The sequence below is a fragment of the Schistocerca nitens genome, chromosome 4, assembly GCF_023898315.1.
Source record: "Schistocerca nitens isolate TAMUIC-IGC-003100 chromosome 4, iqSchNite1.1, whole genome shotgun sequence".
In the NCBI taxonomy this organism is placed as follows: domain Eukaryota; kingdom Metazoa; phylum Arthropoda; class Insecta; order Orthoptera; family Acrididae; genus Schistocerca; species Schistocerca nitens.
This window is the reverse complement of record NC_064617.1, coordinates 555,982,275-556,000,324: the sequence shown is the minus strand read 5'-3', so window position 1 is coordinate 556,000,324 and position 18,050 is coordinate 555,982,275. Positions and strand designations below refer to the sequence as shown.

Here is an 18,050-nt window from a genome sequence, read left to right as displayed (position 1 = left end):
ACGGTAGGTAACTAACAAGTTTGTTAATGCTTCCTTAACTTTTTCACTTTTCATAATAAGATGATTAACATAACACAGATGAGTGTCACTTCCTGTGGCCTCGTATCTGTTCACAGACTTACCTTTGCTTTTTAGTGATGAAACTTGATATTCCTGAATCAGATTGCTATGTCTACTCCTGCGAAGTTGTCGGGAGACATGTCACAGAGAATAAAGACTCATCACTAACTTGTTAGCCGCTCAGTGAAAGGAGTAGTAAAGGGATGTGATAAGATGATGATTTTGCAGTAAAATTAGGACTGATTTCGAAAGTATCTTACATTTCAGAAAGCGAGCACTTCACATTACGTTTTACTTACGCCATTATCAGGTATTTTGCAGGCTACTTCACAAAACTCCCTCTACATTGACTTAATTCGACTACAGTTTATTGCCCTTTAGTTCATGTCTAGACATTAAAAGAATGAAAAGGGTCGTCAACACATAATAGTTGCTGTGTGGTCACTCAGGGAGCCATTCCAGTACATGTGAACGGCATCTGGTGCACGAGATACACAATTTGCGGTACACTTTAAGCCGAAAGGAACAAGATAGTAATAAGATCAGCAGGTTTATCACAATGAGCGTGGTACTGTTTCGTCCCAATGTACTACCTGTCAGCACCTAAGGGTGTTGTTAATACAAACATATCGAAATGTTCATATGGGAACTACTACCAAGATGTAAACGTAATGTACCTGACTATGTTAGATGGCATTCAGTTTTTTGCTAATCTTAATTTCAGCCCATCTCATGATGATGTACTAAATGGACTGCCAATTTCTCTCACCGTTGCCTGCCTCACTGATCTCGTAAAGCGTTACAATGCACGACAGTCGAACTTAATGGAGACATGCACAAAGTGATTCACTGTTTATAGCGTCAAATAGTTTTAGCTGCAAGTTGCTTCTTACAGTGATTCCAAAATAAAGAATATGTAAAATTTAGCAGAGCAAGTGGTCCCACGCTTGTCTGAATGTTCGATTCTGATTATGCAGGAGTCCAGCTACAACAAAACATTCTTCTTGCCACTAGCGTAGTCAAGACTTCGCAGCGTTTTAGGGATTATTTGGCAACTCTGCTGTAATAAAAGTGGTTTATGGCTGTGGGAATGATTTACCCTGTTAAATTCGCTTGACTTTCTCTTGCCATCTAGATGAAATATTCTGAATATTTTCCACTTAAGATGTCGGACTGAGTAAAGTTATCTTTTTGCTTGCAAGAAGCTCGTTTTATGCAAAACCTTTGCGACCTATCTTCCTCAGCTACAACAAAGGCAATGAAAGAGAGTTTACTGCAGCAACTTCTCTGAGGAGTTGAAAAGTGTTCACCTTGTAAAGCGGCCGCTGCTTTTGGAGATCAGTACCTATTTTGATGAAAAGCTGTACCTTATCACATCTTTTCGCTGCTACTTTAGTTGAGCTGTTAACTACCACAAGTAAGTTGCGAATGTTAACGCACCATGTCATATGTCTTCTGGAAACCTTTGCGAATACCAGGTTATATCACCAACAAAATGAGAGAAACTCTGAACAGATTCGAAGCAACTGTCAGTAGCACGAATCTATGTTTCGTTCGTCATCCCATTATGAAACAAGATGGGAGAAGCTAGAAAAGTATGAAAAAACTTATTAATGTGCATTCCTGTTGCATGTCTGGAGCAGAAAAACGTATGAAAGTGCACAACAGGACAGTTGCTTATTTCTTCTGTTTTGTTTCTGCTTCAACTGTCATATATTATTTTTTTCTTGTGAATCCACAATTTGGTTTATCAATACGAGGCGTCTTTGTATTAGTCTATTATGCATCAAATCTCCATGTTTTATGGTATTCCCGATATTGTAGTTGTGTATGAGACAAGACCGGATGCAGATATAGCCCGTTTGAGCCAAACGAAGCAGTGTCATGTTTGATCCATGGCTCCATGCTTCTTTCTTCCGCTGAAAATAGCTTTAACGGAATTAAGTAACAGAATGAATGGGAAACCTTTCCATTGTGCCATCTGAACGACCCACTGACTTTTATTTCTGTTCATTTTTAAACCTCAACTTTCCTCTGTAAAGCAGTTCATTGTTAATGTTACTATTAATGTTGTTATTTGTTCTCTTGAAATCAACTTTCTTATTGTTATTTGGTGTAATGCATACGAGCAGTGAATATAAAAGAATGGAATATTGGATGCTGCGACACGCGAAATACACACAGTTGCCTTGTTTGCAGGGCAATAAGAAGCTCAGAAAGAAAAGATGACGATGGGAGGCCAGTGACACAGACAGAACTCTGCGTCAATTTCTGTTGATTTAACACCGTGACGAGAGACAAATTCATGTCATGGTATATCACAATCGAATGTGTAATATGGACTCAAATGGTTCAAATGGCTCTGAGCACTATGCGACTTAACTTCTGAGGTCATCAGTCGCCTAGAACTTAGAACTAATTAAACCTAACTAACCTAAGGACATCACACACACATCCATGCCCGAGGCAGGATTCGAACCTGCGACCGTAGCGGTCGCTCGGTTCCAGACTGTAGTGCCTAGAACCGCACGGCCACTCCGGCCGGCTAATATGGACTCAGCCACTGCTACATGGAGCTATGAATTTGTGGCCAGGACCATGGTTTATCAAAGGTTCGGTTACTGATTACACTGTAACAACTGGAAACGGAACTCTGTGTTTGATAACTTTGTTCTGCTGCTGTTCGAGTGAATTATGTCAATGGATAAATCAGGGTTTCTTCTCGCTTTTATTTACACGGCTCCGTACACTGACATGGAAATTCAAGGTAATCGAGCGCATTTTTCACTTAGACATTCAATTTCGAAGACAGTTCGTAGTTATCCTGGCAGCCTCGATCCTATACCTCTTGGGAGCACACATAGTGGTTACTTTGCAAATGCCAAGCATACCATACAAAAAAGTCGTTGGAACAATTAGAGGTAAATGTCAGTAACTTGGACTGCATTCTTCTTATCCTTTAGGGCACAAAGAAGAGGGGAGCAGCAGGAAAGCAATGAACAGGCTAGTTACTATCCGTTGAGTAGATCGCAATGCGAATAACCTACAAAGGCAAAAAATTGCACACTGCCAACATCTATAGTTTACTTTGCTTATCAATACATAATTTTCAATTTCTTCTCTTCTGAATCCTCAAATGAATGATTATTGTGTGGCATGAAAGAATTAGTTCACTGTGTTCCTTCTTGATTTCATCCCCACTAACGTATTTCTGCCTTTCGTGGCAATCGTGAAGTTCTGTTTGTAAGTAGTAGATTGCACATAGACAAAGTCGAAGTCGTAATACAGAGTGATTGGTATCTTACTGTTCCGTGAGATGTGGTAGAACGTCAATTTTCTGTTTTTTTTTTATTTCACTGGAATAAACTTTCGTTGCAAACAATCAAAATAAGTGATTTATTCGTTTGTATTTTGGGGAATTACAATCATGATGGAAAATCATATACCTCTACATTTGACAAGTCGTATGCTACGTAAGTGGAGACTAATATCACTAGCTTTACTATACCCTAGCTGTAATTATACACCACTGGCGTTAAAGGCCCTCTTCAGGTAGGAAAGATTTAGAAAGATGGGTATTCTAGATTAAATGTAACGGTAAGCCTTCAGTATAGATTGCCGGAAGGGTGACTTCAGAATGTATCAAGAGAGAACGCTGCAAATAAATGAAACGCGTTCGCCCCTCACTATTGGGATCCCGCATATGTAACGTAACGTAACGTACATACACTAAAGAGCAAAAGAAACTGGTACACCTGTCTAATATCATGTACGGCTCTCGCGAATATGCAGAAGTGCCGCAACACGAAGTGGCATGGACTCGATTAATGTCTGAAGTAGCACTGGAGAGAATTGACACCGTGTATCGTGCAGGGCTGCCCATAAATCCGTAAGAGTACGAGGGGGTGCAGATCTCTTCTACACAGCACGTTACAAAGCATCCCACATATATGCAATAATGTTAACGTCTGGGGAGTTTAGTGGCCGGCTGAAGTGTTCAAACTCAGAAGAGTTTTCCTGGAGCCACTCTGTAGCAATTCTGGACGAGTGTGGTGTCGCATTGTCCTGCTGGAATTGCCCAGGTCCGTCCGAACGCACAGTGGGCTAGAATGGATGAATGTGATCATACAGGATGCTTACCTATTTGTCACCTGTCGGGGTCGTATCTAGACGTATTAGAGGTCCCATATTACTCCAACTGCACACACCCCACACCATTACAGAGCCTCCACTAGCCTGAACAGTCCCCTGCTGACATACAAGTTCCATGGATTCATGAAGTTGTCTTCATTCGCGTAGAGGAGTATCCGCTCGATAGAAATTGAAACGAGACTCGTCGACCAGGCAACATTTTTCCAGTCATCAACAGTCCAATGTCGATGCTGACTGGCCCAGATCAGGCGTAAAGCTTTGAGTCGTGCAGTTGTCAAGCGTACACGAGTGGGCCTTGTGCTCCGAAAGCCCATATGGATGATGTTTCCTTGAATGGTTCGCACGTTGACTCTTGTCGATGGCCCAACATTGAAATCTGCAGTAGTTTTCGGAATGGTTGCACTTCTGTCACGTTGAGTAATTCTCTTCAGTCGTCGTGTGTCCCGTTCTCGCAAGATCTTCTTCCGGCCGCAGTGATGTCGTAGATTTGATGTTTTACCGGATTCCTGATATTCACGGTACCCTCATGAAATGATCGTATGGGAAACTCCCAACTTCATCGTTACCTCGGAGATGATGTGTCCCATAGCTCATGCACTGACTATAACACCACGTTTAAACTCACATCTTGATAACCTTACATTGTAGCAGCATTAACCGATCTAGCAATGCACCAGACAGTTGTCTTATATAGGCGTTGCCGACCGAAGCACCATATTCTACCTGTTTACTAATCTCTGTATTTGAATATGTATGCCTATACCAGTTTATTTGGTGCTTCAGTGTATAGAACATAGCATACATATATAACACAGCAGCTCGAACAAACATCAAGACTTGCTCAACAAACTACCTCGGCCTACACTGTTCCCAGTTTGTGCAGGCATCTGGACTTATCGGTGTGCCTATGTTATTTGTCCTATGCCCCATTGGGGCAAAATTTGTGGCGGCCGGCAGCCGGTCAGGTTTTATGTCAATGTGTGTACATGATGTACAGACAGAACTAGTGATAAAAATTATGCTGTACATAGAAACGCAATTTATGTTTTAGTTGACAGCAATTTTTGAATATGACCAAATCGAACTGTCGCTTCGCTGAAGCTACTATCGGCCAGACAAAGTAAACGCCTTATAATCCACCACACTCTGTCCCTCCACAATCTTTCCTTTCCCACCATACGTTGTCTGAAAGGCAAGGAAGGTCTCGTAAAATGTGGCGCTTTTTATGTTACCTGTGACTGTTTTATGAAGAAAAGAGCGAATGTGTTATCTGCTATCACAACGTTAGAACTAACCGTGTAGTGAGCAACAGAGGACCACAGCGAAAAGCGGCTTTTGTTTAAGAACGGTTCTATAACAGGAATGAAAACTGCATAAAAGTTCAAAATATTCGAGAAAAGTCTCTCTAATCCAGTCAGAGACCAAAGACGATTAACCTCACAGAACTACGCGATGTAGTTTACACAGCTATTGAAATGTTAGGACTACGTGAAGAACTGGTCATATCTCTACAGGCTACAAGTTTTAAGCCAGCGGGAATGCAACGTTATGCTGAAGTTCCACAGGGAGCACATGCGAATCTTAGGACTGTGGAAGCACTTGATACTCTGTCGGAGAACTTAAGTATGAATGAACACAATATCCCACGTCCTAGAAAAATACCAGTCAGATTGAATATACGGAACATAGCATTTTCCTGAAAAATCAAGAAAATCTAATGCAACTTCGCTATCTTCAAGAGATGTTTAATACGTTCTCCCAAACAAGTCGTCCATCTACGCGTTTGCAAGACTTCCTTGCAGTACAGAGAGCAGATTTTTAACCAGGAAAGGCCCGATGCACAGCTAGAAGTACTGGAAACCATTCAGAATGGTATATCTTCACGCAATGTTCCCTCTACTGAATGGCAGATAATTAACGAACATAGCAGCGGTAAGTAACTGCTCCAGGACTTTATTCGACAGATCCAGTTTACAAAACTGTTGGGACTTCCGTGGCTATTTGTTGACATATTGCCTGCTTTGTGTCGCCTCGTGATCTTCAGCTGCCCTTCGCTCAACGATTTTTCTGGCGTTTCGCCAGCACAAATGGCTGGCATTGACAGTGATTTACCGTCCCCCTACAATGGAGAAAAATCATTTAGGAAAAGTCGACCGAAGATCCCGACACGGAAGCAGATAGGCAACACGTGGGTTCCTGTATCGTCGCATCCTCTGACAGGTCTTTCAGCACTAAAACATGCCTGACATCAACTGTGACATAGTCGAGACTCCCTCGTCTACTTCGCCTTCGTGGCCAAAAACACACGGCTGGGTAAATTAAAGTTATAGGTATCGCGATAGTATTTGTATCCCGAACTGGGGAGTGGAAAATTCTATCGGAAGCAGAATGTAATATTTTTAGAGTCAAGTAAATATATTTTGTTAAGTGAGTCATATTTTCTTATCTCATTAAGATGCGATGCACAGTTTTTGTAAATCATTAATAATAATAATAATAATAATAATAATAATAATAATAAGAGGTTAATCTACGGTTGACTGACATTGTACTAAATTTAATCTTAAGTCTTATTCGTAAGTGATCTGATAGGAACCAGACGTAATGTCTTTCGAGCTATATGATTTCTATTTCAAAATTAAAATAAATAAATTGTGTCCAAGTGACTGGACATATATTAGGCCATACTCTATTACTTTTAATATTTATGGCTTGTTTACATATAGCACTGCCTGCCTAACACACATTTCTTCACTATAGGCATACGTGTGCAGAATGACTATTTTTCTAAGAAATTTAAGTGTAGTTCACAATACACGAAATCGGTGAATAGGTTTGCTTTCTCCACAAAAGTCATTATATAGGTTTGGCTGCCGACCGTTAAAATAAAAGCAGAGCGCCTCTAAAACCACTCTGTTGTCCTTGCTGCCTGCCAGCGGTACGTTTTCCTCTCCTAGCTTAAACTATTGTACATACAGGGTATAAAAACCTGCGTATACAAAAGATAAAAACTAACACCGTTTTACTTGTCAAACGAGTTACATGTGTGCTTTTTTCCTGTAGGATTCATGAAGGTTTCGACGCTGGTGATATTCAGAGGCGACGTTTAAACTGCCGCGCAATGAATATTGTTTTAAAAATGGTAATGAAAATATCGTCCTTTCACAGTTGGCATCTACGTGCTAATGATTATCTAATACGCTCATAACAATGAGGTTTTTCACGAATAGCAGCTGTAGGTTCAGCCAAACAGCAGCCAGCTCTTATGAAGTCTCCAGTGTCTCGGACTCCAAACGCTTCATCTCCCCCCACAAAATTAAATTCATAAGAAAGAGGTGGCTATGGTACTCGTCCACTTCTCCCAGTCCAACAATTCGGGAAAAAACATTGTCTTAATGTTCTCCAACATGGATGGCAAAGTGCGGTGAGGCCCCCTCATGCAGGAACCATAATGGTTGCATGACTGCTAGTGGGACAAAGCTTTGTTAGTATGTCAGGGACAAAGTCACGGTAATATCTTCCGTCGATGGTGTTAGCCTGAAGATGCTCTTTCTCAATACTAGCCCACATATTTATGATAAATCTCTGTTAAAAGTGGAACACGTTAGTTTCTTTAAGAGTTCCTAACCCCCAGACATATTGTGGCAGTTGAATATCGTTCTATTGTGAAGGCAGCCTCGTCAGTAAACGAAACACACGTTTGCGAGTCATGGAAGTTTACAAACTTGGTGTATTACATTGTCAGAGGTCTTCGATGTGTTAAAATTCATTAGCTGATAGGTCTTGTATGTTCTGAAACTTCAGTGGGTGCATGCCTGTCTCAAGCAACCTCCTAAATGTTGGCTTTTGAGATTTGGTTTTTTTGCTATGGCTACTGTGCTGGTGCTGGAGCTATTCTCAATTCATTTTGAGACAACTTCCTCAGACTGATAGTTTGTGCGGTGCGAGGTCTACTTGTTTCCCATAGTGCTGGTATAAGGGATCTTGTTTCATGAAGAAGCCCGTCAAGTCTTTGCAGTGTGACATTGTTCAGTAACTTTCTCCTTCGTAATTGTCCTTGGTGCTCTATTGTTGCATCGTGTCTTCCCAGAAATCAGATGCGTGTCAGAATAACTAGGTTACAGTGTCATTGGCCTTGAATAACCTGTAAAAGCAGTAGGAACTCTAATGTAACTGTTTATCCAGGGACCTGGATAGTGTTAGCAGTAATGGAAACTTAACGTCGTTAGCAGTAAGGTATAACTGTCTTAAAGAAAATCCAGTGTCAGCGTGTAGCATAGGAAGCAGCCAAAATAACTGTAAACGTTGGCCAAGGGAAAGTCCAATGTCAAACCTATCAAAGACACGTGGCGGGCGAAAGGTGACAGTGGCATCAGGGAAGGAAAGTTCTTCCTTTTATCGCCTCTAATAGTTCTACAACATCGTATACGTAGCTTTTTTACACCAGTTATGGGAACTTGTTCTCGAAAGTTGGCAGCGTGAATACTGCCAGAGGAAAAAAGCCATTCTTAAGAGTCAGTGTCCAGGAGGAACCTTCTAACTGGTTGGCTGCAGTTGTAATGATGTCGCAGCATAGATTCAACAACAATACGCTATTACGGTTTCAAAACCGTCGGAATTAGCTGAGGCCATTTTCGGAACATGTGACACTGTAAATTGCGCTCATCCGACCAATTCTATTAAGTTCAGCTTTGGATATGGAGTTTTTCAGGAATTCAACCACCCGCCGTAGGGCAAGGTACACGTAATACAGATCAGAGGAGGAAGACACTGAATTAAACTGATAATGTGAGCCTTAAAATCTCCTGCTATCAGCCACTTCGAATGAATTTGAGCCCTCATTAGCTGAACGAAGCGAAAGCTTAGCGTGAGCAAACATGGCCTCGTTATGCGGAAGAATAACTAACATTCACTTCCAGTCACTTACAGGGCTTGAGACTCCACGTCATAACGAAATGCTGGATTTCAACTTGTGAGTGTATTTCCATGTGTGTGGGCATTACGTTCTGGTCAACTTGTGGAATTAATTGCTACCATTTTCCAGTACAGATAATGATAGTTTACAGTTACTAAGTGATTCATTTGTTGCACACATTCATGATCACTAAAGCTAGTTGTCTGAAGTTAACATATTCCTAGAGCACTGCTGACTACGTTTAGCCAGTACTATCCCGGTTCTGGTTCGTGCTCAAACAATCCCTCTAATTATTGGCTTATTTCTGACAGCCCGGTTACTCAGTTCTGTTTCTAAGGAAGTAGAGCAAGATTCACATTTGAAATAAACTCTACCTCTTTTCCTTACTTCTTATTTGTACTCGAAAAAGAATTTTTATTTATAGCTGATAAAACATGATAAGCACTGTGAATTTGTAACTTATTCACTTAGCTCTAATTACTCGCTCTCTCAGGAAAGACCATCCCTGAAATTTAACAGTATTCGAATGTATGGAAAAGTGTGAGAGTAGTCCGTCCTGTGAGGGCGAGCAGATAGGAGAACCCCTGTGAAACACCTGTAGTTACTATTAACACTCTGTATGGTAACTGATACCTCATCATCTGAATAACGAGCTGCCACGTGTATTGGTTTCCAGCCGTTCAAGTCTCGAACATTAACGTCTGCTCCTTGGTCTATAAGGTACTTCACCACCTGCAACATAAAAACATACATTAACGTCTGCTCCTTGGTCTATAAGGTACTTCACCACCTGCAACATAAAAACATAACATTATCATGATGTAATGATCTACATCTACATCTACATCCATACTCCGCAAGCCACCTGACGGTGTGTGGCGGACGGTACCTTGAGTACATCTATCGGTTCTCCCTTCTATTCCAGTCTCGTGTTGTTCGTGGAAAGAAGGATTGTCGGTATGCTTCTGTGTGGGCTCTAATCTCTCTGATTTTATCCTCATGATCTCTTCGCGAGATATACGTAGGAGGGAGCAATATACTGCTTGACTCCTCGGTGAAGGTATGTTCTCGAAACTTTAACAAAAGCCCGTACCGAGCTACTGAGCGTCTCCCCTGCAGAGTCTTCCACTGGAGTTTATCTATCACATCCGTAACGCTTTCGCGATTACTAAATGATCCTGTAACGAAGCGCGCTGCTCTCCGTTGGATCTTCTCTATCTCTTCTATCAATCCTATCTGGTACGGATCCCACACTGCTGAGCAGTATTCAAGCAGTGGGTGAACAAGCGTACTGTAACCTACTTCCTTTGTTTCCGGATTGCATTTCCTTAGGACTCTCCCAATGAATCTCAGTCTGGCATCTGCTTTATCGACGATCAACTTTATATGATCATTCCATTTTAAATCACTCCTAATGCGCAATCCCAGATAATTTATGGAATTAACTGCTTCCAGTTGCCGACCTGCTATTTTGTAGCTAAATGATAAGGGTTCTATCTTTCTATGTATCCGCAGCACATTACACTTGTCTACATTGAGATTCAATTGCCATTCCCTGCACCATGCGTCAATTCGCTGCAGATCCTCCAGCATTTCAGTGCAATTTTCCATTGTTACAACCTCTCGATACACCACAGCATCATCTGCAAAAATCTTATTGAACTTCCGATGTCATCCACAAGGTCATTTATGTATGTTGTGAATAGCAACGGTCCTATGACACTCCCCTTGTGGCACACCTGAAATCACTTTTACTTCGGAAGACGTCTCTCCATTGAGAATGACACGCTGCGTTCTGTTATCTAGGAACTCTTCAATCCAATCACACAATTGGTCTGATAGTCCATATGCTCTTACTTTGTGCATCAAACGACTGTGGGGAACTGTATCCAACGCCTTGCGGAAGTCAAGAAACACGGCATCTACCAGTGAACCCGTGTCTATGGCCCTGTGAGTCTCGTGGACGAATAGCGCGAGCTGGGTTTCACACGACCGTCTTTTTCGAAACCCATGCTCATTCCTACAGAGTAGATTTCTATTCTCCAGAAAAGTCATTATACTCGAAAATAATACGTGTTCCAAAATTCTACAACTGATCGACGTTAGAGATATAGGTCCTGCACACGTGTTCGACGTCCCTTCTTGAAAACGGGGATGACCTGTGCCCTTTTCCAATCCTTCGGAACGCTACGCTCTTCTAGAGACCTACGGTACACCGCTGCAAGAAGGGGGGTAGGTTCCTTCGCGTACTCTGTAAAATCGAACTGGTATCCATTCAGGTCCAGCGGCCTTTCCTCTTTTGAGCGATTTTAATTGTTTCTCTATCCCTCTGTCGTCTATTTCGATATCTACCATTTTGTCATCTGTGCGACAATCTAGAGAAGGAACTACAGAGCAGTCTTCCTCTGTGAAACAGCTTTGGAAAAAGACATTTGGTATTTCGGCCTTTAGTCTGTCATCCTCTGTTTCAGTAGCATTTTGGTCACAGAGTGTTTGGACATTTTGTTTTGATCCACCTACTGCTTTGACATAAGATTAAAATTTCTTAGGATTTTCTGCCAAGTCAGTACATAGAACTTTACTTTGTGTCGATATGAGTCTAAGAGGACTGTTATTAACATCTTCACGGTTTCACTCGTGGATGGTTGCACTTAACTAATGGAGGAATGACTAACACAGGAAGATATATTTTACAAAGACACATGGAATAAAAATACAGATACTACAGCAGCAAGGAACCATATTGTATAGAAAACCGTTAACAAATTCTTTATGAAAAATACATAAACAATATCGATCGTCACCAAACGTGAGGATATTCCTGTTATGTTTTGTCGTATATCATTAATATGTTCTTACAGTATATAATGTACGTATCAGCTCTCGGTCATATCTATTTAACGTTTCTGTCTGTCCCCAAGCAAAGTAGTTTTGACCCATTTACGTGAAAGAACATGCTTAAAACGTCGAATTTTGTGTGTATGCTTTTTAAAGTGGGCTTGTGGTTTCTTAAATATCCAGTCACGGACCAGTGAAGTTTAGCAATCAGTGATCCATGACGGGATTTATAATGAAATAAATATTTCGTAGCTAGCTGTGATGCCTTATTGCGAATATGTGGCAACTCGTATAGTGTTTCTTTCAATGTAATAACTGGAATACCGCGCCATTAAATATCCTTTGCTCTGAATGGTTTACACCAATGGATATTCATCCGTAATTGCTGATGGTGGTGGTGGTGGTTAGTGTTTAACGTCCCGTCGACAACTAGGTCATTAGAGACAGAGTGCAAGCTCGTGTTAGGGAAGGATTGGGAAGGAAATCGGCCGTGCCCTTTCAAAGGAACCATCCCGGCATTTGCCTGAAACGATTTAGGGAAATCACGGAAAACCTAAATCAGGATGGTTCGAGACGGGATTGAACCGTCGTCCTCCCGAATGCGAGGATATGATAAGGGTTCTATCTTTCTATGTATTCGCAGCACATTACACTTGTCTACACTGAGATTCAATTGCCATTCCCTGCACAATGCGTCAATTCGCTGTAGATCCTCCAGCATTTCAGTACATTGCTGAAGGCTTATAAAGAGCATACTCCTTGATGTTAAACATTCAGCAAGTGGTACCCAACCTCAAATTATGAACAGCTGGTTTCCAGTGGTAAGCATCGATTATTAACAAGTTTTTTGGTATGGTCGTTTTCATCAGAAACTACAGAAATACTGTTTTTATAAATTGAAACTACTTTTTCTTGCAGCAGTTCTATTTATCCCTCAAATTAAAGCCAAAGTTTGATTCTAGCAGAGTTACTTTGATAGGAATTCCCTCTTTGCCTGTACTACTCTGCTTTCATGTCCTTATTTCGTTCGCCGCGTGTAGCTTTGCGTACAAGTAGCACCTCGTCTACCGAACCATGTAATAATGGTATGCAGCAAGAAAAAATCTTTTAAATTTATAAAACTAATATTAATTAGAAAGTTTGTAATGTGGATAAAATCAGCCTTTTTCAAATTTCTGTGACAAAGTGGTAACTTTACCCCTTTTTGAAATTTAGTAATGTATTCTTGCCATCCGAAATAGGTCAATAATAAATCTTAATGTGTACTTGATGGACAGTGCTACATTCTGATCACTTGTTAATGCTCTGTGCCACTACTGCAAAGTATCACCAACTTATGAACTTGTTTTCCAATATACCTTTCTCTCAACTGGTCAATAAACACTTCAGAATCGTCAAATTGGCATGACATTCTCGGATTTGCAAATGACTAACATTTAAGCGAAACTGGATAAAGTATTTAGGACCAGTGATATCGACATTCTGTAAAAAGAAAGGATTACGCAGAGAATTCCTCAATCAGAAATCGCTTCTAAAAATCGGCTGCTTGTGAAAAGATCGTAATATAGTTCGTTTAAGAAGGTCAGTTAGTACATGGCGGAATTTCACAGCGTCCTGTCAGGACTGTGGTTTACTGTTCGGAGATATTCCTGCCCGCAATGTCCAGAATCCCACAACAGTCATACAAAGATAATATCGATGAGTTCAGGTAGCGACATGGGCAATGCCATGCAGGATCTCAGCAGTACCTAGCGACAAGCACCACGGAGGAGAAGATCGGACAGTCACGTTACGCGCTGTGAGTCAGAAAATGCGATTGTTCCCACCAAGATGAACACATCCGCAGCGGCAGTGTGACGACTGTGAAGTTTCACAAACCGTCAGCATACTGACTATGATTGCAGCTTCTTCTGACGCAGAGAAAGCCAGGCCGACACTGTTGCGCAACAACCACTGGACGCAGGAATAGCACCACATCGATTGCTCAGACGAAATGTCTCTTCACGATAACTTCCAACAGCATGATGCAGAACTGTGTTTGCCCATGCTGCACTGACCTACGTCTACACGACTGGTGTTACACTGCTGCCTCTTACAGCACTTTCTGGCACATCCGCACATTCTTCTGCCCCCCCCCCCCCCCCCAATTGTTCACAATCTCTGTCTTTGTCTCTCTGTGGTTCTCCTTTTGGTCATTTTATAACAATTATTTTGTGTATATCTTCCAATATCTGTCCACCCCTGCAGTTTTTAACCTCTACTGCTCCCTCTAATAGTGATGATTAACTGTGTTTGGAAGAAATTGAATAGCTCTTCATTCTCGTAATGAACGAGCCACTAAAAAAATTTTGCGAGTAACGTAGTCGGGTCAAGAGCTGTGACGCTAGTTTAAGATGTGAGTTACCCGTAGCGCTAAGTTAGCGGTACAATTATCCCAAAAGTAACTACTAAAATGAGTTACCTTAAAGCAAGTGCTAAACTTCACATTCCTATAGGAAGCTTAAAACGCGAGCTGCTTTCTTTGCATTGCCAACTAAGATTTGTTGGAATGACTAGTTAAGTTGCAATCTGCAATGTAACTCAAGTGAATCTGCATTCACCACAAGGGCGTGGTGGAAAATCGGAGTCGGTCTGTAGACGTGCTGAGGAGGGTTGTCTCAGTGTAGTAGGTAGCTGTGGGTAAGGCGAGTACGACCGATATGGCTGTGACCTAAGACTACAGCTTCTCTATCGAGATGGATAATGTGACATTCTGTACTTATAGCCATTTACAATACTTGTTTATAAACAAATTTTTTAATTTTGTTATCCAGGCAATATATGTCGTCATGATTATGTCCAAACTAAAGTGTGATATTTATGTCTAACGAAGAACAGTTATCAAATCGTGCGCTGAGTGCATATCTGACTACGTGTATCTATATGTTTACCTGACCCTGTTCTAAACAATCTGTCTACTAGCAAGAAAACAATATGAAAGTACATTCAGATCCACTCGATCTTCCTGCGGCCCTGTAAATCTGCATAAGTACAAATGTGATTCCTGTGCGAAATAAATTTCTTAGCCCTTAGTGGTGTCGCCTTGTTCTGCTCTCAGCACTACTAAACTAATCACACTTGCAAAAGCCGAAATGCAAGTTGTTTGACTGAGATACATTTACTATTTGTTTAAATAACAGCGACTGGGAACTGTGAGGCGGAACATGACTGAGAATGACTGTAATATCTTTCTTGCAAATATGAGGGTTGGAACTTAAATAGTGGCAACTATTTATTCACAACCGATACAAAAGAGTTACATGTTTGCACCTGTTACTGTCCTTTAAAGTAGTCATCAGCGTTGTGTAGAACCCGTTTCCAGGGATGTGGAAGTCCTTGTGACTTTGATTTGAATTCGAAGATGAAGGAACCACATCGTGGCATTCGCTTTAGAACTGTTCCAGAGATTCGACACATAGTAGACCTCTCCATTCGCACCATCAACAGAACAGGGTCTCCTAACGGTATACTACGCCTTCCACATTGCTGGCAACGGGTTCTACACAACGCTGGTGACTGCTTTGAAGGACAGAAACAGGTGCACACTTCGGATAGAATGGAGTCGTGGTTTAACTCTTTAAGGGGCAGTGGCTATCACCAGGCATTCTCTCTTTCAAGGGCGGTGGTTATCAGTGTTAACCACCTATTTTACGACACCTGGTGACCGAATGGGGCAGCAGTTGTCACTGCGAGCCACACAGTTAATTGAGGAAGTTCTCCCTAGATGGCATGGCATTGGATATCATGCATTTTGCTTTCCTATTGTTGGTACAGCACAATTCGTTTGTTGCCTTGCAGCAGTTTTGTGCTGCTTAGTTGGTGTACTTTTTGAATAAAAAATATGGCCCATATATACTACTTTCGTTTCCAAGTAAGTATTTTCATATGTAAATTTAGTTCATGCTAATGACCTCCAGTGCAATAGTTACGTGGAACAAGTCTACTTATTTCATATTTTTGTTACTTTAATCTAGGTTAGCGCTGCTAACCACTGCGCAACTGGGATACAGCTTTCATTCAGTATGGCTAGGAGCTGTCTTAGTGATGATGAAATACGAAAACTACTTTTCGAGGACCTTCCATCAGACTAAGATAGTGAAATAAGTTTCTTAGAACACTCTGTCATTGATCCTACATATGAACCTGACTGTGAAAATATTGTGTTATCATGTTCTGAAGAGAGTAGCAATGAAGCAGATGATAATTTACCAGAAAGTAATCATCACTTGTGCGATAATTAACAACCTTAAATGGCTACAATTCCACCAAATGATGATTCGTCTGCCTCTGAATCAGTTTCTCTGTCCATGCCTAGACGTTCGAGATCACCACTGGCTAAAGCAACGATATCTGTGACAGTTAATTCTTCACATATACAGCCAAACATCCCAAATCATTCTGGTACCTCAGGTGGATCTGGAAGTGTACCCATTGTTCAGGATGATCCTCCACAATGGAGCCAAAATTTTAGAGTTGAAGCACTGCCTAATTTTGTGGAAAAAATTGGCCCTACAGCTGTTTTTACAGAGATGTCAAATCCATCGCCACATAAAATATTTTGTGAATTTTTTACTGATGAAATGGTAAAACATATTACATTTCACACCAATTTGCACGCCACACAAAAAGGAAAGCCTTTCATCCCACCTACTGAAGATAAGGGTTTTCTTAGGCATCAATTTATTTATGAGTGCCCAAAAAATTACCAGGTTATCGAAATTATTGGTCTTCATCTCCAGATTTAAATGAGTCATTTATATGTCACTTAATGACTGTAAAACGATTCAGTTTTCTCCTCAGTCATATCCATTCAAATGACAACTCGATGCCTAAAAGGGAACAGGCCAATTTTGACAAGCTTTTTAAAATAAGACCTCTTGTTGCAACGTTGAATAAAAGGTTTGCACAGTGCTATCAGCCTCATCAAAAAGTAGCAATTGGTGAGTCAATGGTGAAATTTAAAGGCAGAAGCTCAATGAAGCAATACATGAGGGAAACGCCTGTGAAAAGAGGCTATAAAATACGGATGCTGTGTGATGAATCTGCATATAATTTGAAGTTCCAAATTTATACTGGAAGATTAGCTACAGAGAAGTCTGAACTGGGACTAGGTGCACGGGTAGTAACAGATATATGTGAAGAACTTATGGCAAAAATCGTATTGTTTTCACAGATAATTTCTTCACATCTTATAATCTTTTTGTCCTACCAAAAGCACAGGAAGCATTTGCAGTTGGAACTGTGAACCCTACTCGTAAATTCCTCCAAAAACTGAAGGAAGATAAAAAAAATGAAAGGAGGGGACTTCGACAGCAAAGTCAGCAATCATGGGGTAGCATTTTACAAGTGGATGGACAAACGAGCTGTGAATTTGATCTCTACTGTGCATGATCCTAGTGACACCACAAGTGTAAATAGGAAGGAAAAAGATGGATCAACTACTGTAGTGGCATGTCCCCGTGTATTGAGTGACTATAACAGGAGTATGAATTCTGTTGACAAATTCGATAGTCTAAAAGGAGACTATGGCTGTGATCGCAAAAGTAAAACATGGTGGTATAGGCTTTCTTTTCACTTTATTGTTATGTGTGTAGTGAATGCGTTTATCATACACAAAGAAATTGAAATGGAACAATTAACGAATAAAGACTTCCGAAGAAAAGTGTACGAAGGACTGGTTGCCAAGGCAGTTGTCCATTGCAGTGGCCTAAGTCAAAAAGGGAAAGGCGTAAATCTCAGTAAACATAAAACACACGTGGACAAACAAATGAGATTGGAAGGCAGTGCACATCAGCCAAAACAGGCCACCTCAAGAAGATGTGCAGGAAGCAGCACACGTGCTGTTCCTGTTACAACAGTGTGGATGTGTTCTTCATGTAATGTACCTCTTCGTCTACGAAAAGGCAAAACTTGCCTTCAAACATTTCATTCTCAATAATAATGTACTTTTGAGTTGTTTGTGTAAATAATTTCCTAAAAAAACTGTTCAAAATTTTACCTCTCAAAATTTCTCAACAAATAAGTAACTAATGAATATTATGGGCGG

General features: G+C 40.9%; 1 protein-coding gene across 2 annotated transcripts in view; it reads right to left on the bottom strand.

Moving 5' to 3' along the window:
• Positions 1-18,050, bottom strand: part of LOC126253205 (uncharacterized) — a 599,715-nt gene that overhangs the window by 18,694 nt on the left and 562,971 nt on the right. For both annotated transcript variants that reach the window (XM_049954381.1, XM_049954382.1), the window contains one exon: positions 9,761-9,859. In XM_049954381.1, coding sequence (XP_049810338.1) covers positions 9,761-9,859 — 99 coding nt within the window. The remainder of the gene's footprint in view (positions 1-9,760; positions 9,860-18,050) is intronic.